The sequence below is a fragment of the Anoplophora glabripennis genome, unplaced genomic scaffold (genome assembly GCF_000390285.2).
Source record: "Anoplophora glabripennis isolate ALB-LARVAE unplaced genomic scaffold, Agla_2.0 scaffold502, whole genome shotgun sequence".
Classification (NCBI taxonomy): domain Eukaryota; kingdom Metazoa; phylum Arthropoda; class Insecta; order Coleoptera; family Cerambycidae; genus Anoplophora; species Anoplophora glabripennis.
Window position 1 is genome coordinate 279,706 of NW_019416584.1, and position 27,532 is coordinate 307,237.

Genomic DNA, 27,532 nt, shown 5'->3' on the forward strand with positions numbered 1-27,532 from the left:
TTGCAGACTGTGAAAAACTGTTATGCTTTCGATACTACGACGGAACCACTTTAGACTACATAGCTCAATCCGACCCACTAATAATTAAACACCCCGTCGATAAACTAAAGAAGTTCATAAAAATAAGAAGGCAGAAGTGCAATGGCATAGAGAACGATGCATTCCAGGACGAGATCGAGACCGATCCCCCGCATTTAGTAAACTCGAACTCCCTGGAAGACCTGGACAACAGCAAGGATCCAATCTTGTCGGGAGTCAAGAAGAAGTCCCCAAACGGCCTAACTACGGACGCGATGGGCGGCACAAAGAAAAAAGTGCGTCCCAAAGCAAGTTCCAAGTCGCCCAGCAAGGAATACTTCCAAATATGGAACGCTTCAACTTCTCCAAGTCCAGAAGCGGAGGTTAAGGACCTGGAAAACGCTTGCGGGATGGATTTCCCTGAGGAATCCTCCGCCCCACCTCTACCTCCACGTGCTCTACACAGGCCTTTAGAAAGGTCGCACGCTTTGAGCGCCAGTTTCACCCCGCCAGCCGTTCATAGACAGAACAAGCCCAAGAAGATCCAAAAATTGGAAGACACTTTCGGGTTTGAGCTGATAGATACTGACGAGGATTACAAATCGTTCAGTACGACGTCGACGGCTTCTTCCCTATCTGACGCCGACGTCACATCGACCCCGAGTCACAAAATGAAAGCCGCCCTGCTGGAGAACGGCAAGAAACTCATTGGTTGTGATAACTACATTACGACGGTTCTAAGCAAAACAAAAATTTTAGATAATTCTAGTCCGCAAACGAATGCTCATATAGCTTTAGAGAATAAGGATAGTCAGAGTTCGGTTTCGACTCAAAGTAGTGGTTCCGCGGATGTGGTTGACGGGGAAGTTAACAGTGATTTAGCCAATAAACCCCACAAGCCCTTGTCCAGACAGATACCGGATGGGGAGGGAACGGAAGTACAATCTGGTGAACTTCCACAAACTCCTCTGCTCAAACCCAAGATTGAATTGAAGAACGTGGCTAGGCCTCATCCTAAGGCGTTTGAGAGGGTAAGTGTTCCACAATTCACAAATAGTAAATTATTTTTCTCCCTATTATTTTGATTTATGGATTTAATGATACACAAATAATGTCGAATTTAAAACTGGGAAAGGTCTGGTAGAATAATAACATAACAGTGCAAATCAGCAATTTGGAATAAATTCATAACATTCATAAATACATAAATATAAAAAAAATGTTGTCGCGCACTTTTCTATGTAAAAAAATACAGGGTTCCCGACTAGAATATATGACTTCAACGATTTTTTTTTGTATATTTTTGACAGACGTGTTAAGTTAAAAAGTGCCTTCATAAATGTCCCAGTCCCACGTGACTGCGACTGTTAGGCAACCAAACTTGCAATGGAATCACCCAAAAGACAGAAAATGAGTCCAATGGAGTTTATATTTTACAATTCTGTACAAACTTTAATTTACAAAATGTGTTTCTTTTTTCAATAGAAAAGAATTATTTTACATTTTCACTTACAAAATACATAATCATACTTCTGGAAGGTATTTTGAATTTTTATCGCATTCCATATTGAAAAAGTATTTTTAAACATACAGGCTGTTTGTAAATAAGTGCGAAATATTTTAGGGGGTGGTTGCCAAAGTTATTTTGTGAAAAAAAGTTCATATAAACGTAGGTCGAAATATGCTTCGTTTCCGAGATACAGTGTTTAAATTTTAATTTTTTATTTATTGTTATTAATTATTTAAAATAGTTTTAAAGATATTGACAGGATCACCTTCTTTATTGAGTTTAGAAAACAATTTGTTCTACAGTATTCTAACGATAAGAAAGTTTTTTTATTATTACTTGAAGGTTTTAGAAACAAAGGGGTACCTTAAGGCTCAATTTGAGCTTGCTTCTAAATCTAAATTGGAAATCACACTGTGAATACGTGGTTTCTACTTTAAATTGGATTTATTATTTATATTAAAGATGATCTTATTGCGGAAAACAACTAAGTACTCTATGCCCCAACTCGCGTTGAATTATACGAACAATATCTAGTAAACAGCTAATAAAGAAGAATCTAACATAAAAGTTACAAATTACATTTCCAAATAATATTTATACAAAAACACATACCTGATATATTGAATTTGTTAAATACTGTAATCTTTCGAAGAATATTTTTGTTGTTCTAATATCATCCTTGACCAAGGCTAACACTTAACAACAGCCACGATAGAAAGATCTTACCATTTGTACATTTTACTTGGGATTGCTTTTTCAAGTGGCTTCCTTGCCATGGCATAAATAACTTAATAACACGTTTTAAAGTAGGTTGCCAATGAAGAAAAGTATTGTAATCTTAGACCTGGTAAGCACTCGGAATACCAAAGGTATTTTTCGAAGAATTAGCCCGGATGTCCCAGTACATTTAGTGTAAATGACGGTTAACTTTACGGCTATAACTTACGTAACTGATTGATCAATCGATCTGTTTTTTTTTTTAAAGAAGCGTCTTTCCGAGAACTTTTAAAACCTGCTTTAAAAAATTTTAAAATTTGATTAAATATTCACAAAGTTATTCTAATTGTTTATAAGTACAAAAATTTGACCAATGTTTAAACAAGCGCCAGAGCTCTCCTAATTGACGGATTCGAATTTTTCAAAAAAAATTTGAAAGCCTGAGAGCCCTTCTATATGAGATTAAATTTTCAAGTATCTAAGGGTCTTGGTTTTTGCTGTGCAAAATTTTGAAAATTTGCAAAAATTTTTTCAAAATCTGGATTGCAAAATTATTATGCAAAATCTATAGAACCGATTTTGATGAAATTTAGTGTGATGATTCTACATAACATGAAGTTTTCTTGAGCCAAGTATAAAGATCCTATACCCATTTTAAATACCCCAAAAAAATTCACTAAAAAGTATTGATTTTTAAACCCATTTTTGCGATTTTTTCGATTGTTACCATAATAATCATGATTCATTCGATTTGTAACTAGTCTTGTTTTGTTCAAAATTTAATTACAAAAATTTTTTTCCTCTTCCATTTTCGCCTAAAATCAACTCTTGAAAATGTACATAATTAAATCGGAAGAAAAATTTGACATTTTTCGAATTTTTTTAACATGTGCCGCCTAAAGTTAAGCCCACGTTCTTTTTATGCGCATAGAAAAATTTTAATTTCTAGTGATATTTGAAAGCTAAAAAGCCAAAAATCTCAGTGGATATACGATTCACCCAAATATGGCTTTTTGAAACAGATACCGTCTGGACTAATTGGGATTAATAAATATTAATCGAACAAAATTATATGCATATAAAACTAAAAACTCAATTTTAGACAATTTCAAAAGGGTTGACAATATAACTAGTTTAATGTGAACTATTTTTTACTTAACCAAGATATGTCCTTTTTACTAATTTTCTTTTTAAAAATATATATTTTTTTAATTCTCTTGTAGTATCACTTTTTCTGAATAATTTGTTTGTTCTCTTTGTTTTCTCCTTATTGACTGAGATACACAGTTACATTAAAAAGCACCAGTTTATTGTACAAATTTAAAAACTTAAGATGCAGCAGTAATAACAATGAAGAGATCTGACGAGATGAATAGACAACTTAGAAACTATCAACCCCCTACCTGGCATCCTTGACCACATTGAAAACATGCTCTGAGAAATATGAAATGACATTGACCAAGAAAAGATTAATGTCTGGTTTCGAGTATTGATGTGAATCCATTATTAGTGGTATCGATTGATTTTTTGTTCTTCTTTGTTACTGAATCCATTCAAAATGGCGCCATCCTTTCTGCGTATCGAAGATACAAGGTATTCATTTTTTTTCAAATTATCTGCTTGGTTTTTATAATTTTATAGAAATATAAAAAATGTTGTAGATTTTGCCAGTGCCGTACGTACTGAAATATTTTTTTTCTTAATATATTTAAGGTGGCTCTAATTTGTAGATTATTTTGAAGTTTCGAAAAATACTGAAAACTTAAAAAACTTTAAGGCTCTGTATCTCAGAGTCAGGGTAAAATCGTATTTAGTTCTTTATTATTATTATTTTTGGACGAATACTCTCCCTAGTAGTGATGGTGTACAGTCCGACAGTCCGTACAGTATTTGTCGAGGTAGAATTCCAAGAAAAGAACAAGCCAATAAAGTTCGTGTAACAATTTACCACATCAGGGGCGTGCCTTGAAATTTTCCGCTTTATTTTCAGAATATTAAAATATATATACCTAAGGTAGATTTTTTTGACTGGGAATTAAATTATGTTCTTTTATATAAGTTATTTTAATAAGAAATTACACTGAAAATACACAGGACTCACGAAGAAACATGCCTTCGTAACTGCAAAACGCAGTATGCACTGCAAGCTGTTATGTTGAACGCCACGCCGCCTACGTCTTTCTTCCTTTGGTGTTCAATGCAGTTAATTCCCACAAGGTGCGCTGGGGTCTTCTTGGAATTCTATCTCAACAAATATCGTACAGACTCTATGTTTTTTATATGTTATTTTAAAATTTTCAGTGCCACGTAAGTTATGTCCTTTTCAAACGAAAACTTTCCTCCTCTGCTCTATAACTTTGTAGATAATAAGTTTTAAAAAATCAGAGGAATTCGTATTTTAACGGGGACGCATTTTGACATCAAAGATAACGTTGTTGATAATGGAAAGATAGGTTAGGCCGATATGTGAGAACATACATGGAATGAAAGTTATTTCATCTTAATTTGCCTAATCGAAAAATTAATATTGTTTTTAGATCACATTTAGCAAAAAGTAATTGCCAGAAACTCTTCGAGGTTATTTAAAAAACAAAACATGGTTCTGAAGAGAGTAAAAAAATTGTTTCCCTTCAAAATTTTTGCGTTGAGGCTTGTCCCTAAAAATAAAAATTGAACTATTTTAGCGAGTTGTTAATAAAACACCCTGTACATACATAATATAGCGTTAAGTTTTCATAGGGACATATTGTATACAAAATAATTACCAAGTAAAAGCTGAGATCATAATCGATTAAGCGGTTTCTTCTAAATGTATTTTCTTGAAATATGGTATTAAATTTCTTTAACAGAGAACATGTGGTTTCAAAAAATATGGAAATAATTAAAATTATGTTTTAGCCTTAATTCCTTTTATGGCAACATTTTCGGAAGTGTCCTCATTTTACAGTTTGTTTATAAAGTGATTAAATTCTATAAACAATTCTTATGACTATTTTATTTCATTACCGATAAAATATTTTTATTGCTTAACTAGTATCTTTTATATTAATACAACATTGGTCATTTCCGAGGTTATTTTAATTTGATAAATGCACCAGAAAGTGTTTCTTTCACATAATTATCTTGCAATTTGTCTAATTTATCGTAGTCCATAAATTACTTATAAGTATGAAAAAAATTTTGACTTTAATTTGTTTAGGGATATTATTTCTTTATTAAATAATAAAAATATACATTTGATGAAAAAATTCATATTTACTAATCAGGCCCCTTTTGATATAATGAATGTTCCCCAAAATTGACCCAAGTAAAAACCGATCCTTTTAATTTCTTGGCAGGACGTTTACTCACCACAATCGCGCGACATTCCTTTCTCATACACCCTCTACGGTTCCACGAAAAATTATTTACCACATAGTGAGTCACTTGCACGTTTTAAATTATATTACAGAATTTAGAGTACGGAATTTTCATCGGCATTATCTGTGAATGGGACAATTTCTTTTACTTCAATTATAATTATAATAATAAAAATACCATAAGACATTTTTATCGTAATTATCGTACTCCGCTGCTGAACAGTAGTGATGTAACGAATACCAGTTTTTAAGCTTTCGCGAATGCGAATGCGAATACGAATATTCAGTTTTTAATTCTATCTATGATTCAAAATATGCCGCGCGCGACGCACATAATATTTCCGGTGACAGCGGCGCTAGAGGCTAAAGAAATTAGCGTTGTTAAGTTGGTAGAACGGTATTTTTATATGATTGGAATTTTGTTTTGTTTTCGCTACTGGCTCAGATGAGTTTGTGTATTGTGAGGTTAGACTGTTGTTACTTATTTCTTAACTTTTTTGTTTAATTTACTTAATAATGTTTTCACATTCTGTATTTTTCTTTCACGTTCATATTCGTAAAATATTCAAAGATATTTGCGATTGCGAATGCGAATATCATCAATCAAACGAATATTCGCGAATGCGAATGCGGATATTCGTTACATCACTACTGAACAGTGCAACATCAAAAACCTCAAACCAGTGCACGCTAGCCACTAGCAACGGCATGCATTCATGTTCCTTGATTCGTTTACTATACCTACAGGCTGTTACAAATTCGCTTCTCACTACAGGGATCTCGGAAACGGTCAAAGCTACGAAGTAGCTTAAATCGGGGCAAAGTTGCGTAATCAGGAGACCAACAATATGCCTTTAAAAAATCAAGGCTAACATGATTAGTTTTCGAAATATTTGAAAAAAAAAAACGAAATTTTGGAAATCCGTTTTTGTTTAATTTCCGCCTTGTTTCAGGAGATATTGAAAAACGAAGAACACTTTCTCATGGCCACTTTTTGTCCTCTATCGAATGGCATAATCAATTTTTATATCTAACTTTTCCCCAGGACCATCATCAGCTTCATTTTCTTAAATACGATCCTGGAGATTTTATTACATTTTTTGCAAGCCTTCATGACCCCCTATACTGTACTGCCTCAGACCGAACCAGATTCAGACGTTTTATCTCGAAAAATTCATCTTCAATGTATTCGTTCCAAATTTATCTAAATTTTTTGTTTAAATTTATTTGTTTATTGAATTATTGTACACTGTAAGTGTCGTTAGACGCTGTGAAATCCATCTACATATACATAGAGTAACTATAGATTCTAGACATGAAAATAATATGCGTTAACAGTATATTGCTCGTTTAAGGATTGATTTTAGACTTGTTATTTATTTCAAACATTTTTTTTTATTGTTGTAAATTTGTTATTGTTTGTTAAATAATAATCGGCAAGGGTTATTTGGGTTAGTAAAGGAATAATGTCAGCAGTGTTCAGAAAGCTCGCTTGTATTAAATGATTCGAGTGCGAATATCTTGAAACTGGGGAGGTTTATCGATATCAAAGGAGTATACCTTTTTCCTTTAAAAATAATCAGTTAATCAAATTTCTTATTCAAAATTGCGATAGAGGGTTGCACAAAAAAAATACGATAATCAATTTTTATTCATAAGTACATAATTAGCACCCTCTTTTAATAACCTGATTACTGAGATTCAGATTCGGATTTCCCGCCATCAAAAACCCCCACTCCGAGTTTTCAAGTTATTTTCTATAAAACTGTAAAATTTATGAAATATATAATAAATCCAAAATAAATCTTTAACACCCTGTATCTCTTAAACGAGCAATATTTTGTTAAGGCATATTTGGTTAACTCTTATTATTTTCATGTCTAAAATCTATAGTTACCCTATAACCCAATCATTACGGGCCACTCTTTATTTATAATAGCTCTGTTCGCGGAGCCTGTCAAATTAGTCCGGATCAGTCAGAAGCAGTCGTCCAGCTACTTTCTATGCTATTTCCTGCAAGCATAGCATAAAAGAAGTAGTTAAACGATTGCTTCTGACTGATCCCGAACGAATTTGACAGGCTCCGCGAACAGAGCTAATATCACATAGATGTGTAAAACTTGTAACTTTTAACTATGCAAATCCTATTTCGATTCCAGTAAGAACTTTTACTTTTACTTTGCATGGAAAGTGGCGAAATTACCGAACTTATTACGAACACTTTTTAGTAAACTGCTAAACTGAAAACTAAAGTAAATGTAATAAAATGAAGAAATGGGCATATTCGGCTATTCTTATTTCGCCAAATTAACGTTGGTCATTTATATTGTGTCCGCCTAGTACCCTGTTGTCATATCACATCAGGTTGATTGATATTATGTGGTTCACCGAAACTAGATCGATATTAGTGGCATTGACACTAAGGTTCGCAAATTAAACTCGGTGTTTTACAAAAAAGTAACAATTTATTTTTATAAAAAACTTGAAATAGTTTAAAATAATATTTTAAATCTATCAGATTAGTAATTAAGTATTTTTATTTATTGCCTATGTACATTTTATAATGCAGCAAATATGATTATTATGTATATAGCATCGATATATTGGTTTTATATACAATTAGTAACGTACTAATTAATTAATATTTAAAAATCATATAGAAAATGCTAATATTTTAAAGACACCCAAACATTTTGGTGGGCGTTTTGTCCCCACTGACATAAAAAATATATGTTGAATTTAAAATAGCAGGTCGCAAAGTCATACAAAAGCAATTTGTTTTTACGAGTTTATTTTTCATTGCCATGTCACTTTCTGCCACTCCTTTACTTTCATCCAGTTAATTTAAAAAGGTTACAATAGCCAACATGATAAGTGCGCGCATACAACCGAGTTTGAGAGCTGCTCAGTGACGTCAAACGTTTTTTGAAAAACGAATTATAACTCGATTATTAATTAAAAAAAAACGACTTTCACTTAAAGTACTTCACACAGTACAGTCCAACTCCTTCGTAGTACCTACTTACATACATATACATATAATAATTATTCAAACCCCAAAACCAGTGGTGTCGCATTTAAAATAGATCTATGGAGATCTATTTTGGAATGTAGTTGCACATATGGGCGAGGCGTGATAAAAATATCATTTAAACAGAGTTAAAATAATCAGTATTGCCAATGTTTCTATTTTCGTTTATAAAATTATTTTTCTAATCTGTCAACAGTTATATACAGGGTGTTTTATTCCGAAAGGAAATGTGGATAATTTTAATAAAAATAGATTAGTATCTATTCAACACCCCAAACATGTATGTACAACATTAATGCCACTATTAATGTACATGGAACTGAAGAATTATTTTGAAATTGATATGGTAAATAAAAAATGGTAAAAATACAGCAAACAAATAATTGCAGACAATATTACCTTTTTATGGCTGATCCAAAATGAGAACATTTCAACCTTAACTTCTTTGGCAATAACAAGTATACAGAGTGTTCATAAATAATTACAAGCCACGTGAGACCAGAAATTTTGTTTGGAACAATTTCCTTCATATTGGCAATTAAATTTATATAAGATAATAAGATTACATTAAAACATTCAGTTTCACCGACTGTGGTTAGTGTAATTATTCACAAGATATTATTCAACCAATCAGCGATAGTATTATCTCGAGCGTAGACATAACAGTTTATTACTGTTCATTGTAAACGAATCTTTAATATTGGTGACGTCAAAATTTATGGGTTTTTCGTTACCAGCATATCGATCTCAATTGAAGAACCATGAAGTTGGCAGTGTGTACCTGGTTCGGTCGCTGACGCAGCAACTCGGCATTGAAATATTTGAAAAACTTGTTCCCATATTTATTTAGCCATACCCATATACAGGTCTGGTCGCCCAGTTGAAGAACAACCGCGTGACCAAACGCGGCACAAACACAGCCGCACTGGGCGACCTGGCCATAAATTCAGTTGTCAACAAATGGCCTAGCAGTGCAGTGCATCAATTCGGAATTTGGTGTGATTCAGGTAATTTTAATTTATTATTATAGGCACCTTCTGTTAGTTACTCATGTTGCAATTGCGAAAGGGAGAAATAAGAGGGATATTTTGTTTACTAATATTATTACAACATGGCATTTTGGAGACCTTTTGAAACGGAACAAAACGAAATTTACAATCAATATAATAAAATTGTTTGAGGACATAAATAATTAAAATATGTTGTTGGTCAAATGAACAGGTAATAGAAATTTTCTACACATTATACATATAGGTACAAATTTTTTTAGCTTTAGCAGAAAACTTTTTTAGGGACGCCTATGAAAGTCATTAAATTTTATTGCTAGGCGTTTTCATACATTTTCAATTGACTTCGAAAAGAATAATACCAGTCTTGCAATATTGAGTTCTCGAGTCACGTGGTTTGTAAAAATTATGTACGAGTATATTTTTGTGTTAGAAATCTAAATGCTTCAGAGTCTCTGCTTTTATTTTTGAAATAACGATTTAGCCATAATATTAGTTGAAATGGCACTGAAAATAGGTACAGTACGAATGTACTTATAAATAATTAAATCACCTTTTTAACTTGATGTTTGTGTCAAATCGAATTGCCAATGAAATCGAAATTACGCTTTCTGGAATACATCTAAAAAAGGTGGTTTTTCTATCATATAAATGGTGTCATCTACTGTATATAAAGATGCAAGGTGTCACATACATATTGTTATTTGCCAAGTATCCAAAAAAAGTTAAAATTAGTGTTTCATATTTTGAAAAAAGTAGGTAATAATATAATATCAGATACGTTATCTGCTAATCTTTGTATGCCTCTAATACGCTCTCTATATTTATATGAAGCCAACACAGCTTTATTTTATGTAACATTTGATTATGGCAATCCGTATAGTTGACGCCAACCTAAAGATAACAGCGCAACAGCTACCAATTATTATACACCGCTGTTCCAAAGCTCGGCTAAAGCAAACTTTATCTAACCATCCATCCCACTGATACAGTGATTTGATCCAGTCGTTGATGATAACAAAAAATTAATAGAATTGCGTTCGTCTTATCAAAATAGTCGAAGTTTGTACTCAGACCGACATTGTCACATTATTTATAGTCGGAGGATCCGGAACTGTATTAAAAAGTCTTCAGACTTCAGATGGAACTTTCTGATAACACATGGTAGTATAGTATGTCTCGATTCTGGCATCTGGTTATTTTTAGGCTTAAATTCACGCATAAGGATGTGAATAATGTGATCTAAACACCGTGACGCATTATGGAGGCTACTTTATTGGCTTGTAAGAATTTCAGTTTAGTTGTTCAGTCCGTAAGTTGTGTTTACGCTCCGTCGTAGTGTATCCCGGTACAACCACAGCTTATATACATATATTCCGTGGTACAACTTTGTGATTTAGATTTTTCAAATAGATAGAAAGTGTTTAGTGACATAATAGTTCGTGTTTAAAAAGACAAAGACAAGTAAACAGGTAATTAAGTTATAGAATAGGTATTGTCTAAAGCGATTGTAGTAGTTTTGATTTAAAATTTAATAATGGATAAATATTTATTGAAGAATATCTTCCTTAATCACTTCCTATTTGAGGTGTATGTAAAAGTGTGTCAATTAGATAGTCTTTAGAAAAGTGTACGTTATTTTCTGTAGTACAGTGTAATTAATATACAAAATTAGATAGTGACGCATGTGACTAATAGTTTTAGATTGCCTTAATTACATATAGCTTTTATAATTATGTATATAAGAATTCTACGATGATGAATTGTAAAAGAAACAGTCTTTGCTATTTAGGGTTTGAAGCTTAAAACATCCTGTACATGATCAACTTAAAAATGATTTTTAAAATTAAGATTAAGATTGATTTTTTTAAATTTCTTAATACCTATGTTGCAAAAACGATTACATTTTATTACCGAAAAATAACCTTAATTGTGTTTTTCTCCATGTAAAATATATTTTCTTCTTTAGATCGTCCTCCATTTTTTTAAAATGTTTTTCAAAAGATGTGCCAAAAATAATTAGCCCTTAGATATTTGATAATTTTGTACATTTCTGGAAGTTTGCACATTAGAACAATTTTTCCAACATCTGTAAAGATAAATACACAATCAGTTCAAAAATTCCGAGAAACAAATTCAGTTTACGATTGAGGTATTTGTGTTATCCTTTCATTGCAATTAAAGTTTAGTAATCCAGAAACTTCCAGTAAAAATATCATCATTCCCTTCTTTAATATTATTTTAAGAAATTCCAATGAGACATGATAAACAGAAAAAAAAATATGGTGGGCCTCTAATAGTAAGCAAAATATTTTATAATTTTAAAAGCCTGTAACTCCAGAACAAAAAAAGATCGACCCACAACATTTGGGTCCTCCCAAAATTTGAACATAATGAAACGGAACAGCTCAATATGGTTCATAAAAATTTGGTTGCTAGGATACTTATAATCTAGCACGTTAGACATATTGCATTATTTTTACTGTATTTCTTATTATTGGAGATAGACCAATCGAACTGTAACTGCAATAAAAATAGAAAGAAGTTTCTATTCAACTATACAAAATTGTTAATCTAAAATCTATCTATACATGTATCTATACAGGGTGATTCACGAACGGTGACCAAAAACGAAACCTCGTATTCTTTGGTGAATTTTAAGGGGAGTCTTTCATATAAACTGTTTATTTAGGACGCTTCGTTAAAAAGATACAGAGTATTAAACTTAAAACAATGTTTTTAAATAATTTAAAAACTTGACAGTGAAATAATTTGAAATTGGGCACATGTGTGTATGTAAACATTGTCCAAAATCTGAGGCCTTTTCCTAAAATTTATATGCTCCAGTGGCGGAGATACAGGGTATCGATGGCATATTTTTCTAAATAAAATCAATGCTTTATGGTAACAATCATAATATTTTTGTGTTCGACTTTCAATTGTCTACAAATTACTACTCTCTTATGTTTTTCGAAAAATACCTGATTTTTGAGTAAAACGAACCTAAAACCCTTACTTAAATGATATGACAACCACTAATCATTCGGTTATTTATTCAAATAAAGAAATTAATAACATTGGTCATCATTTTAACGATTTTATTTGAGTAAATGCCCAAAAATACCTCTATTTCCACGATCCCATGCGCGACATCTATTTTGTAACGAAAATGTAATTTGTTCAAAATTTATTGTTGCTTAAATGTGATGAAAAGCATTATTTATTCTTTCCTCTAACTGCTCAGAATGTCAAAGTTGCTATCGTAGCTTACTATGTAATTTTTAACCACATTTTATTCGAATATCGAAGTGTGTTTTCAGATAGTTTTTAAGTTTTACTCGAAAATCAGGCTTTTTTCGAAAAACATAAGAGAGTAGTCATTTGTAGAAAATTGAAAGACGAATCCGAAAATATTATGAATGTTACCGTAGAGCAGTGGCGTACTATTTTATTTAGAAAAATATACCATCGATACCCTGTATCTCCGCCACTGGAGCATCTACATTTTAGGAAAAGGACTCAGATTTTGGACAATGTTTACATAAATACATATACCCCATTTCAAATTATTTACTAGTTTTTAAATTATTTAAAAAAATTAAAAACATTTTTTTAAGTTTAACACCTTGTATCTTTTTAATGAAGACCCTAGATCTCCCCTTAAAATTCACCAAAGAATACGAGCTTCCATTTTTGGACACCGTTTGTGAATCACCCTGTATATCTTTAATGATGATTATATTATTTTTTTTTTTGTTAATAGGTAGATATAACACAATTGAAAAAGTCACCTACAATTTTTATTCACACATTTTATTCTAAAACTTATGATGGACATGTAGAATTACCCTCTACTTATAGGCAATTTTTTTTTAATATATTCTATTTATAAAAATTAATATTCGATTAACAAAAATTACAATAAATGGTTAAAAAATATTAGTAGGTACTTAAAAAATAATGCACAATACAGTTAAAAAGATATGAATTATTGATTTCTTTGCAGGTGGCCGGGCTCTCAAGCCTTCCGATATGCCCTCCAACCCCAACTCATCATTCTAGAAAGTCCAGAACGCCAGAGCTTAGGCCTCCTACTTTAAAATCTACAGAACCGCCTGATTTTCCTCCAGGAGATCCAGAGACAGCGACAGTCCCAGAAACTCAAGAAGGCGATACACGACCCATCAGACTCGAAGGGTGGTGTGGAACTAGTTCTCAGGAGGTTGACTCTGAAACTCCCAGGATAAGTCTCATTGCAATGTCAGAGTTGAGAAATATCGATAAGGATTTAACAAGACCTACTCTCAGAGCCAGAGGTGAAGTGAACGGTGAGGCTAGTGGCGGGGTTCCGTTGCCTTTGCAAAGGTTGAGTACTACCAGATTGCCGTCTATTCCAGAGAGGAGCCACAGGATTTTGAGTGTGGCGGAAGTGCCTGGTGAACACGAGGAACCATTACCACCATGTAAGTGTAGATGTTTATTCCATTATATTAGAAATTCTCTAACTTTAGTCTTCTAATTAGACTCCACATCTTTAACAGAACAGAACATTTAACTTCTGATTTTTCTTTTTCACACAGAATATCTCAACTGTCTCTTTTTTAATCTGACAGTATCTACACAGACCCTATTCATCAGGCCAATATTACTCAGATGTCAGTGTCCAGTTAGTGGTCCTTCTATTATTCTATAGTTCAATAGATCTGCCTTTAACTTATTCGATAGTCTTTTTAAGAACTTGTCTCTGTGTGAGTGTTTCTTGGTACCATTTTTTGATCTTATCTTTTACCACAGTCTTTTACCCATTCCAGTTCAAGTGTTAATAATTTTTATTAGTTAGCAATGCCACAGGAAGGTTTAGTCTCCTGTAGATGAGTCTACTCTGATTACCAGCCTTCTTATTACTCCAGTCGAATTAGATCATAAAACCTAAAAATTTGAAAAAATTATTAGTAGACATTTTAATACATTTTATGACGGGGAATGGTATGTATAGAATGATAATATCAAAAAAATAACTAGAAAGAAGTGACGCTAAGTTGACAAATTGCAAATAAGTGGCAAGATTATGTATTTTTTCACTTTTTGTCCTGCCCATGAAAATCTAGATGACCTATCGGGAAATTAGTTATTTTTGTGTTGTAGGGTAGGCAATTGAATCAGTTATTTATTAACTGTAAAATAAAGGTCGAAGTGATCAACATGTGTACTGAAGCAACAATTTCACGCACACATGTTGGTCTTTGGATTGACCATCTTTTCCATAAATTTCATCAACATCCACCGCTTTTTGCAATAATAATGCGCAATTTTCGAAAACTGATTTTTCCACGTTCGATCTTTATTTTACAGTTAACAAATTGGTGAAAAATGACTTTGGGTATCTTAAATTGTATGTAATTTAATTACAATATAAAATAACTAATTTTCCGATAAGTTGTCTAAATTTTCATGGGCAGTAAAAAAAAATTAAAAAGAGCGAATACCCGAGCGGCTTTTGTCTGACTCTGGGACAATTTATTTATAACGCTGTTTTGCACATCCTGCTTTGTTTATACTTCTTTCTAGTTACTTGTTTGATATTATCATTCATATTACCCTTCCCCATCATAAAATGTAATAAAATGTCCACTAATATTTTTTTTACGTTCAAACTTTAATACGACTGGAGTATACAGGTTCGGAAAGTCCCCATGGTTCATCGGCCGTTACCTGAGAGCGATAAAGTAAGTCAGAGAAATCCGTGCGATAGACAAGGATGGTTACATTGAAGACGTTTCATAATCTGAATAGTTCTAACCCGAAACGGGCGGTGATTATTCAGATTATTAAACGTCTTCACTATAGCCATCCTTGTCTATCGCACGGATTTCTTTACTTTACTTTGTCGCTCTCATGTAAATAAAGGAAGATGGACCATGTGGATTTTCCAACCCTATATATTGCGTCAATGCTGTCATGCCCTAGTACCCAAATAACATAGTTTTGACTTCCTAGTCTTAACAAAACATCGCAACAACCCCATATCAGCCGAATTTTAAAAAGAAATCACTAATCAATATTGCAAATTCAAAGATTATTTTGTAGGGTGTTTTTATTTTATGTTTTATAAGGTAATTTCAGTGTAATCAGAACTAATAGTTAATGTGATTTTTAGTCTATTAAAATGATAATTTTTTAAGCTGTGGCAATTAACGACAATTCAACTTCATCAAGTTCTGCTTCTATTTTTAACTTTACTAATTGTATCTTTAATAATTGTAGTTTTATTGAATACCTGTAAGTTTAAATAGTATTATTCAATTGATTAAAAGTAAAAAAAATATAGGATATCATCTTAGTAAATACACTTTGAGCCCTGATAAATACTCAAAATTTTGTCATGGAGATTCTTTCAAGCATGTTGCTTAAAAGTAATAGCAAGCAACATGCTTAGAGTTTTCTTTGTAACAAAATTATCTCTGTATTATCAATTTATTTTTTGACAAATACAATCATTAAATTAAGTATCAAGACAGATCTATTTTGTATTTGATTACATTTATGGTGACAATATCAGTGATTCTTTTTTATCGCATTGTGTTAATTCTGTGTTCATCATTTTTAGTGTATACTACTTGTTCGCTAATTTCGTTAAAAAAAATAGCAACAAAGTAAGTATTTTGACAATAACCCAATAAATCAATCAAGAAATTGTGCAAGTTATATTGGTACATGTAGATAACACATAAATTTAGTCATCGGACAATTTTGGAGAGTTTTACTGAGTATTCAATATTATAGTAAAAGTTGCAAAATTTTTAAAATGGGAAAACTTGTTCTTTCTGTTGTAAATAAACAATCTTAGCAAATATTTCAACACGCATCTTACTATACTGGATTATTCTTTATCTTTCTTATCTATATTGTATCTAGTGTAAGATAACCATACCTTAGAATTTTCATTTTTGTCTTTTATATTTGTTGAATATTTGCCACCTTGGCTTGTACAAACATACACACACAATTAAAATAATGACAGAGATAAAATTTGTCATTTTTTTTAGCCTGGGAAGCGAGAATGGACAGCCACGGTAGGGTATTCTACATTGACCATGCCACTCGTACCACATCATGGACGAGGCCAGGTGGAAATTCTAGTACAAGCCCCAACGGTGCAGGGGCAGAACAGCACCGCAGACAGTTAGACAGAAGGTACCAAAGTATACGAAGGACGATTAGTTCCAACAGGATAGACCTACCAGACTTTTCGTCCGCACCTCCCGGCTGCAAGCTGCTTACCAGGCCCGATTTTTTCACAATACTTCATATGAACCAGGTAAAGGAATCAAATTTTTACTAGATCAGATTGTAATCACATTTGGAAATTTAATGACGGTCTAAGGCAATATCAGTGTTCGTATACAACTCACCTCAGCTCCTCTCGTTTCAGCCTATGAACCTAACTATTTTAGCATTAACCAAATCCGTTCTGCTAATGGTTGTCATAATTTTGTTTCATGTGATCTTGCCATAATAAAAAAAACTATCTTCTACATGTTCTATTTTATAGATGTGTAGGAAGGGTGTATAATTGTTTTTTTTTTCACAGCATTTAAGCTTTTGTCTACATCGCTACTGGGCACCCCCAAACTCGATTATATGTGCACGCTTATCAGTGTTGCTTGTTTCCTTTTTAAACTAACTTTATGAAGTTAACGAAGTAGCAGAGAACAAAAATACAATTAAAAGTAGTTTTGTAAAAACAGAATGTTCTCGCATGATTGCGACATTTTCGAATATATTTAAAAATGAATTATTAAATATTAACTAATATTGTGAATAGCCATACGTTATTAATTTTAAATAAAAATAATTTGTTTAGAAATATTTATTTTTGCTGTTTTATACATAGAAAATAAGTAAAAATACTTGCTAATGTGATAAATTTGAAATATTTTTCACAATCATTTAGAATTTTTAAAATAAAGTGCTTGTTACTATTTTTTTTAAAGCACTGTGATTCATTTCTGAATCGCACAGAGCAAAAAACAAACAGTTAACGTTAATTTTGGAAAAAAATATTCCTCTTATTTCTCCCTTTCGCAATTGTAATATGAATGATTGATAGAATAATTGCCTATAATAAATTAAAATTACCTGAATCACACCAAATTCCGCATTGTTACACTGCACTACTGCTGGGCAATTTATCAACCACTTGCCAACTGCCGAGATTTATTGCCCAGTAGCCCAATGCAGCTGTGCTTGTTTTCCTTTGCCCATGCTCGCATTCTTCAACTGGGCGTATACATTTCTACCTCCTCCACGTTTAGTTGGACCAGACCTGTATATGGTTATGGCTAAATAAATATGGGAACAGGTTTTTCAAATATTTCAATACCGAGTTGCTGCGTCAGCGACCGAACCTGGTACATTCTGTCAATCTCTCGTGGTTCTTCAATCCATATCGGAAAGACTATAACTTCCAATTGGATATGCTCTCATGATAAATGAAGTTAATTTAGCTTGTCCGGGCAACAAGATACGAAAATTACCAAATAAAAAAGGTAAAAAAACAACAGTTTTCGTCACAGAATTTGAAACGAGGAAGTTATGATGTCTTTCTAAATGTAGCTTCTAAATATGATTCCCATTCAAAGTTACACCCTGTATTTTTTTAACATTTGAGTGTTTTATATTTGTATTATATTGAATCATGTTGCAGGCACAATTTGAAAATTTCTATTTGTATTGCCAATGTCAAATCAAATTAGTATTCCTCTAGCTTTATACAGTGGAAGAAGAAAGTGTCGATTGTCTAATGTCAAAAATGGTCAACTTCTTTAAGCGTCAACATGAATTAGACACAAGCAATATTTTTTTTAGTTGTGCTGTTAGTATCTTTTTTATTGCGTTACTTTTAACTATTGATTTATTGATTTTAAATATTCCATTCTATTGATGAATTCCATTAATATTCCATTTTATAATTAACACCAAATAACTAAACCATTATACTGGTACTCTTGACAATTCTGTTTTTTTTTTTCATTTAAAATCTTCATATTTTTTAACCACACTTTCTAATTTATTAGTCTTCACTTTGATATACCCTGTATACAAGTCAAGACAGTTTATTACATTACTTTTCATGGTGTGCTTTATTAATGATTTCGTTATAAATTAAATAATGTAAGACACTTGTGTAGTGTGTATACAATTAAATAAACAAATAGAAGAAATAGTGAAATGAACTATATATGAAAATATAACAAACATCTATAAACAGAATTTTTACTACAAAAAAAATCCAAAAATGTAATTATTTCAATTTTTTCTTCAGTTCTTTTTATTTTATTCGCTTACTTGATTATTTCTAATACATATTAATTAATTAACTAATTATTTATTAATTATATTATAATATCATATATTATATTAATTAATAATTATTAATAATTATTTATTTAATAATTAATTAATTAATTTTTATTAATAATTATTATTAATTGGGGTAATTAATTGAAGGTAATTATTTATTTGCGATATTTTTTAATATTCTTATTATCTTATATGTATTTTTGACATACTGAAAAAAAGAAAATAATAATAACAAAATCTGGAATCGAAAGGATGAGTCTACAGAATGATTTTATAAACATATCGTTTTGTCCTACCAAAAGTATTATTATTATGATAGCCAGGAAGTTTTTTAAATTGTTTTCTACATATTCAAAAGTTTTAAGTACTAAAAATCACTGAAAGTTATATATGTGACTATTTTTTTATCTTGTATTCCATAAAGACAAAATACGATACAATACGATGATGAAATAAGTAGTAATAGAATAAATGGAGTATTGATACAGTGCGTCCCAAAAGTAACGCAAAAAATTTATATTTTATTTTCACAAAAATGCTAAAACATGTCAATTACTAAATAGGAATTGTCAGTTTGTCACCTGTCAAAGTAAAGTAGGCCAAACCGACGCATTTCCTATGAAAAGTGCCATCCCTTTATGCTTAAAAAATTAGGCAGTGCTATTTAAAAAAATTGTTGATGACGTCATAGGTTTATGAAACAGAGCGCAAAAAAGGTTTAAGCATCGTGACAAAACAACAATTCCTATGTAGTAAAACTCAGCACAAAATAAAATACGGATTTTTTGCGTTACATCTGGGATGCACTGTATATCCACTGGAACATAGACAAACTATATACCTCATATGGCTTTGTCATTTTGATTACTTAAAAAGAAGCAGAAATACCCAGTCAAATAAAAGAGTACTTCTATCGCCCTTTTTCATAAAATTGTAAATGTAGTAATCAATTATGTAATTGTACATTCTAAATGATTTTGAAAACAATCGGAATTTACAACTAATTAATTTGTATCGTGATTATAATCGGTGAAAGTTCCTGAATTCAAAGTTTACAATAATGACAGAACATATGATTATATTGTTCAAATATTACGTTATAGTTATCTATAATCTGTTAGTAAAAACACATGATTAATTGTTTTACAACATTATCTGTAGTAAATATGAAGTGTCGATATAATTACAGAGAAAATAACAAATTTAAATTTTTATTGCTAGTTTTATTGTATGAATATCCCCAAGGAAATATATTAATAAAATTATCTTAAAGTACCAATTCTTTTGCTGTTTACAGTTTGTGATGATAAAACCCTGAAATAAAATCTCAGATAACTTATTATTAGATGTTTTCCCTAGAAAATTTTACGGTTTGTCATATTTATACACTGTTGAGTCTTGGGAATTAGAGGATTTTTTTTGTCAACAAGAAATTGAATTATAAGTATTGAAGAATCTAATATAATTTTTTAGACAAGGGTACCTTTTTTAATGTGTAATATTTTGCCTAAATTATATTTTTAATAAACTGATTTGTTAACAGCTCTAACTGATCACAGTGTAAGAATTGTCAATTTGTTGCAGGACGCCCTATCCTTGTACAACAGAAACCCAACCCTAAAACACATGATTGTAAGAATTCGAAGGGACCCAAACGTGTTTGAGAAATACCAGCACAACAAAGAATTAGTCGCTCTAGTCAATATGTTCGCGGACCCGACCCAAGAGTTGCCTAGTGGATGGGATACCAAAAAAGATAGAAACGCAAAGGTAGGAAAAGCGCAGATGATGACAGTGCTGATGATAATTTTTGCTGCTAACTGTGAATAACACTAGGAATAACGCTACTAACAACTAACTTTTCATCCTTCAGCAATTCTTCATTGACCACACTCACAAGAAAACTACCTATATGGACCCGAGGATACCCACGGACCCGACCTTCGTTAGAAGGGTATCGGATGAGGGTCAAGTAAGTACGCCTTTGGAAAACATAAAAATCAATCAGCGTTTTCGTTTATTGCTGATATTTAAGGTATGATGGTTTTTTGGATTGTTATGCTGTGTCCTATTTATCTGGTTGTAGGCAGGTATAGAGTTAGATTACGCTACCTTAGCTTTAGCTAGGAATATTTTACCTGCTCCTGTTGTTCTCGACCTACAGCCCCTTCTCTTCTCCTCACCCTTGTCTCCACAGAGCCTAGCTCGAGAACAAAGCCAGGTCAAATATTCCTAATTGGCACTAAGGAAGTGCATTGTAAGTCCATAACTGACGGTAACCAGGTACATAGGATTCGACATAAGAACCTGAAAATCATAGTACTTTGAATATAGAATTTTTATTTAACATTTTACCTCTTACCGTGTAGTGCAGCTTGTAACATATAATCTGTACCTACAAATTTATTTTAATGCTTATTAATATCATAACATAATTTCTAAGGCAGGATGTCAGATCTACAGTTTTCAGCAAGATTCCCTAAAAGAGGAGAACAGAAATTAATTTATTTTTAAGTATTGATATTTCTTGTTAGTTCATATATCCCCAATGTTAATATATTTTGTATTTATTCTTCTTCTTCTTCTTCTTCTAGTGGTTGGTCCTAATAAGTCCCATAGCACTGCAGCCTAATTAGGCCTATTGTGCGTCCCACTACTAGTCCTATTCAGCAAGTAGATTTGTCCTTTTTACAAAGTCCAAAAGCTTCCTTGCTGACACTTCTCTCAGTTCCTTGGGTTCCAAATAGGGTCTCCCAAGGAGCGCCATTCTGCTACGTGCAACTCGCCCAAGATATGCAGAGAAGTTTAATCCGCCGATTCACATCCTCGGCAGACCGGACTGTCTACAAGCTTTAGCTTATGTAGATGTTTCCTAAAGTGACAGTGTCCCGTTATGAGTCCTGTCACTCTCCTGAGCCGGATTCTGTTCAAGCTCAGTAGATCACTCGCTCTTTCCTTCGAAGGATACTCCATGAGCTCCTTAGAATGGCTATGTCCTGGCCTTGAAGTCCAGTATTTCCTGTGTTCTGTCTCAGTCCATTTGCCCAGAGCCCGCTTGACCACACTGGGAGATGTGCCACAGAAGGGCCCCGGGCCAATGAACTCTGTTTCGGATCCCTTCCTAGCAAGTTCATCCGCTTTCTCATTTCCACAAATGCCTTTGTGCCCTGGCACCCAACACAGGCTGACTGTATTGTTGGTGGCCAGTTCAGTCAGCATTTGTAAACAATCCCACACCAGTTTTGAACTTACCTTATGTGCGGCTAAAGCTTTAATTGCAGCTTGACTATCAGAATATATATATGAGTTTACGTCTATAACCTCTACATACATTCTCTGCCAGACACGCCATTATCACGAAGATTTCTGCATTTCTGTATTTATTAGTATAATATTTACAAACTTGGAGAGGATATTTATTGCAAATAAAATAATTTATTTAATACTGCTGACTTACCTTACCACATTGATATGATGAACATATTTTTAGAACTGCTGACTATACGGATAGCTCTGCTGTTGATTACAAGTCTTGGTTCGTGCCTCTATTTGGAATTCAATGTACATAAAAATGTGCAGCCCATTTATTCGTTGTTACTGCATTGGTGGATTATTTTAGTATGTTTTTTTTTGCGCTTGTTAATACCACACCGCAGGTTCACTTCCAAAAAAATAACACTGAAACATTTGTTGACACCAAAGTAAAATTAATGATTACTTAAAACTGAACTAGCATTTTCTGAACAAAAAAAACAATGGACAATACATTATTTACAGTCGCAGCTATTCGCCTTTTTTATGTATTACTAGCGGCCCGTCCCGGCTTTGCACGGGTGGACATTTATTTTAAACATTTTGGGATATAAAAAATATAGCCTATGTTACTCAGGGATAATGTAGCATTCTAATGGTGAAAGAATTATCGAAATCCATCCAGTAGTTTTTGAGTTTATTCGTAACACACATACATACATACAAAAATACAAATCTTTCCTCTTTATAATATTAGTATAGATGTAAGTCTGGGATGATTCCAGAAGTTCTCAATAAGTTTTAACAATTTTAATTATTGCAAATAAAAAAACATAAAACACACCACAGAAATGTTATTATTTATGCATTCTACTTAACATTAAAAAATCATCTCCAAACTTGTAAATAAGAAGTAATATCCAATTTCTTTCTCCAACTGAACTGTACTAAGGATTCGGCCTATTTCTAACTAAATAATTTGTTAACTAATAACCTGCTTTGTTTTTTCTTAATGGAATGTTTTGTGAATGATCATAGGAAGAGTTTGATGATAGATAAGTTTGTAGTTTGAGAAGTATTTGATTTAATTTAGTCACTGTCACAGGAGTACATTTGTAGTTTCTTTTACCTGTGTGCAGAACTTTAGTTGGCCTCCCTTTATTATATTGGCGTATATGTATTTCACACAGTGTTTTGTTTCCTGCACTGTCACCAATCACAAAGTGATAAGTTATCAGAGCTGCTTAAAAAGTTGCTGGTCAAAATTCCTGGATATACAGGACAATCAGTGAATTTTAACGAAAACCGTTGACGGGAAATAATTTATTTTAGGTATGAACCATCTACAACTGAATATTAACAGATTTTTGAAGTCATTACTCCAAAATTCCAAGTAGATATTGGGAAAATTCTCATTTTTTATAGTACTCATAGAGTTTACTTTGTATGTTTTTTCAATCATATAACAAATCACATAGCTAGCCAAAACATTTGTTTGATTTTTTTTTTTACACTATTCAAATTTTAAATTAAGAATAAGATTCTTATAACACAATTTTGTCATCAGATTTAAAGAATAAAGCACTTAATCATTGACAGCTGCTGAAAGTCAGATTTTAAAAAAGAGAGTGGCTTTTTTTTGAAGTGATGATTCTAGGCCCACATAGAGAACTTTCAACAAAAAGTTTCCAAATAAATAAAAATAAAATAGGGGTCGCTGACCCTGAGAACTTAAACAAAGTTGCATATCCAGGGTGACTCATTAACAATGGGAAAATCGAAAACTGAAGATACTACTTGTGAAATGGTGACAAATAAGATGCAATAAGATGTTGCAATTTCAGCGTTGCTCATAGAGGGCGCCACTTACTACCAATTTTACCGAAAATTTAGCTAATAACTTTTTACCCTATATGTCTAATATGAAACTCGATTCAAAACCTGAAAGAGCAATCATTTTTCCATTAATTATGTATTCTTGTTTCATTTTGGTATATTGATCCGTTTTCGAGAAAAATCGATTTAATGAACACTATGTTTTGATAATATGAGAAATTAAAAGCGAAACAAACCAAGTGAAGTATCCACCGTTGACACTTATACACTTTACACAACGTTTTCTGAGAGATCTTCGAGTTTGAAACAACATATTAAGATTGCGTCTGACTTCGTTGGCAACAATTTGTATTCTTTGCCACAACTTTTCACATGAACCAATAGATTCTTTAATTCGAGACCAAATAGAAAAATAAAGAGGATTGAAGTCCGGACTTCTGGGTGGCCATGCAAAAATGCTTCTACGGCTTTAAGAAATTATTTAAGAAGAGATGTGGTTCATGCACGACGGAGCTCCACCGCATTTTTCTCGGCCAGTGCGTGCATATTTAGATACAGTTTTTTCAAATCGCTAGATTGGCCATGTAAGCGTTTTTACTTGGCCACCCAGAAGTGCGGACTTCAATCCTCTCGATTTTTCTGTTTAGTCTCAAATGAAAGATATAGTTTACAAAGAATCTATTGGCTCGCTCATAATTACGTATTTTATTTGTTTTATGGTTAATTGTTGTAATAACACGAAGAAACACTTGGTTTGTTTTGCTTTTAATTTCTCGTATTATCAAAACATAGTGTTCGTTAAATCGATTTTTCTCGAAAACGGATCGAGACACCGAAATGAAACAAGAATTCATAATTAATGGAAAAATGATTGCTCTTTCAGGTTTTAAATCAAGTTTCATGTTAGACATACAGGGTAAAATGTTATTAACTGAATTTTCGGTATCTGTAAAATAGGTGCCAAACTTATAGTGACAATAAAAAATAGTAGATGGCACTATAATGTGTACAGTGGCTTCGCTGTAAGTAAATAAAGCGAAAGAGTAATTGTTGGAATATGAAGAATTTTATGTTTCAAGTGCTACTGGTTTAATTGGTGACATGTAAATCTTTATTGGGTCTTTCTATAACTACATGATACATCTTCAGTTCTTTTTGTTTAACAAATTACAGCGATGTCTTTTGTTTCAGGCCCCGATACCACCTCCTAGACCTGCGACAACCACCAACCTTGTATCCAACTGCGTCCCAGATGTTCCTGTAGCCTACAACGACAAAGTCGTCGCTTTCCTTAGACAACCAAATATATTCGATATCTTACGAGAAAGGCACCCACCAGTTGGGAATTCATCTTCACTCAGGGATAAGATTAATGCTGTGAGGGTAGATGGTACTAGTGCCCTGGATCGCTTGAGTCATGATGTGCACCTCACGATTCTTCTTAGGTAAGTCTATTTATTTTATGCATGTGTGTAAAAGGTAGATGTTCTTAAAAGATGTGTAATAAAGATGAGGCTGTCAATTTATTACCTATTATTTATTATTTTTCAATAAGGAAATTTGAAAATTATTTTCACCTATACATTTTTAGTTAAAAATTACTTTATAGTCAATATTAGGAAATGTTAATTACATTATCAAAACATTGCTTGTGTCCAACCTACTGCAGCTCCTCGGCAAATGTTCAAAATTATCGATTGTGGTTTGATGGCTCTATTAAGGGTAAATTGAAAATATCCGTCATTTCCGTTGCTGAAGCCACATTACATCTAGTAAACAGTTAAAATCATTTAGCAATGATGTTTCTGGCTTTAATCAGCAGAGTAGTTGTTTCCGCAATATCGTTATTTGAAAACTTTATTTTATCTAGTGAAAGTCTTGCTTTCAAAATACCTACAAATTAGTAGATTGCCCTGTCTCAAAATGTAAACCGCAGAATATTATACAGTGTGTCTTAACTTCAAAAATAGTTTTTGTTCTATGCACTTTCCCAACATTAGAAATTTATCCAAAGACAAGTAGATCAAATTTTAAGGTTATTGGGGTAGATCATTTGTACTTACTGGATAGGTCTAGTATACTATATCCAAGATAGGCAACCACATATACGTATTTGGTTTAAAAACAACATAATGTAGTTTACGATTAATTATTATTTCAGAGATTATTTTATTATTAGTAAACAATAAAACAAATCATTCATTTTTACATAGGTAATATTTTCGTTAATGGAATAAAATAATTTAGGCTACATTTAATGCAAAAAAATTTAAGCTGCATTTCATGTAAAAAAATTGTACAATATTTGTGTGTAGTAGATCCATCGGGAAGGTCGTTACAGAAACTACACACAGTATTTTCTTTAAAAATGACACAAAAAACATAAACAACAGCGCTTTTTGCAGCATCTATACTTAATCTCGCATCTATCTCACTTCTTAAAACTAACCTAAGAACACCAAAACACCTGACCCCAAGATCTCCTCTTGCAATTTTTTATCTATTCAAACAATAATAAATAGTATTTCTTGCAAAATTGTTTAAATTCCAGCTATAAAACAAAATAATACCAATGAACGAAATTGTTATATTCAAAGCCGGATTAACCTATGGTGAGGCCCGGGGCTCATGATATTGAATTTCAGAACACACACACTGATTTAATTCCAAACAAAAAGAAATATTACCAGATCTTGCTGAGGTCCCCTGATCTCGTAGCCCGGGCCCACAGCCCCGTAGCTCCCCCTTAATCCGGCCCTGGCTATATTCCAAAAAATTTAAATTTGTTTTGCCTTCCTTGTCAGATTTCTAGATTTTTAAAATACATAAATATTTTTTAAATAGAAAAATACCCTGAATTTTTAATATTTGACATTAAGAATATAATTTTTTCACTTGAAAAAAAAACTTGAAACAAATTAAGTATAGTTTTTAGAAATTAAGTTTTTAAATTTTAGAATTTTTTTATATAAGTCCTAAAAATGTCCTATGAGATGAAACGAATTCAGAAAATTTTTATTAAATTTCCACTAAGTCGAAAATGTATATTTACCTCTCCTTTTTTGATGGACACAGTAATTATTAGTAACATTATTGTCAATACATTGGGTGGTCTCAATGACCCTAATATTCCCAATTAACAATATATAATAAATAACAGTACATTTGTTAATAATAAAATTGTTATGTACATACTATACATATGCGAAAAATTTAAAATATTAGAATAGGTACATAATCTCCTCTTCATTAATAAAAAATATATAATATTTATTTACAAGCTTTTATTTAACTTGCGTTATTAATATGGGTCAATCTTGCAACTGAATTTTGAAAACAGTTATCTTCAACCAATTGAGTTGAAATTTTGCATACATGTTTACTTTGGATGACAATGCATGGTTGTTAGCTTATATGGCAGACCAGTTATTTTTTATGC

General features: G+C 32.1%; 1 protein-coding gene across 2 annotated transcripts in view; it reads left to right on the forward strand.

Annotated features, from left to right (window-relative positions):
• The window catches only part of LOC108912147 (E3 ubiquitin-protein ligase HECW2), a 247,310-nt gene that overhangs the window by 141,164 nt on the left and 78,614 nt on the right, over positions 1-27,532 (forward strand). Inside the window, exons 4-9 of one of the 2 annotated variants that reach the window (XM_018717315.1) lie at positions 7-1,049; positions 13,649-14,105; positions 16,689-16,960; positions 20,590-20,775; positions 20,879-20,977; positions 25,285-25,538. In XM_018717315.1, coding sequence (XP_018572831.1) covers positions 7-1,049; positions 13,649-14,105; positions 16,689-16,960; positions 20,590-20,775; positions 20,879-20,977; positions 25,285-25,538 — 2,311 coding nt within the window. The remainder of the gene's footprint in view (positions 1-6; positions 1,050-13,648; positions 14,106-16,688; positions 16,961-20,589; positions 20,776-20,878; positions 20,978-25,284; positions 25,539-27,532) is intronic. The other variant, XM_018717316.1, reaches the window with a different exon arrangement.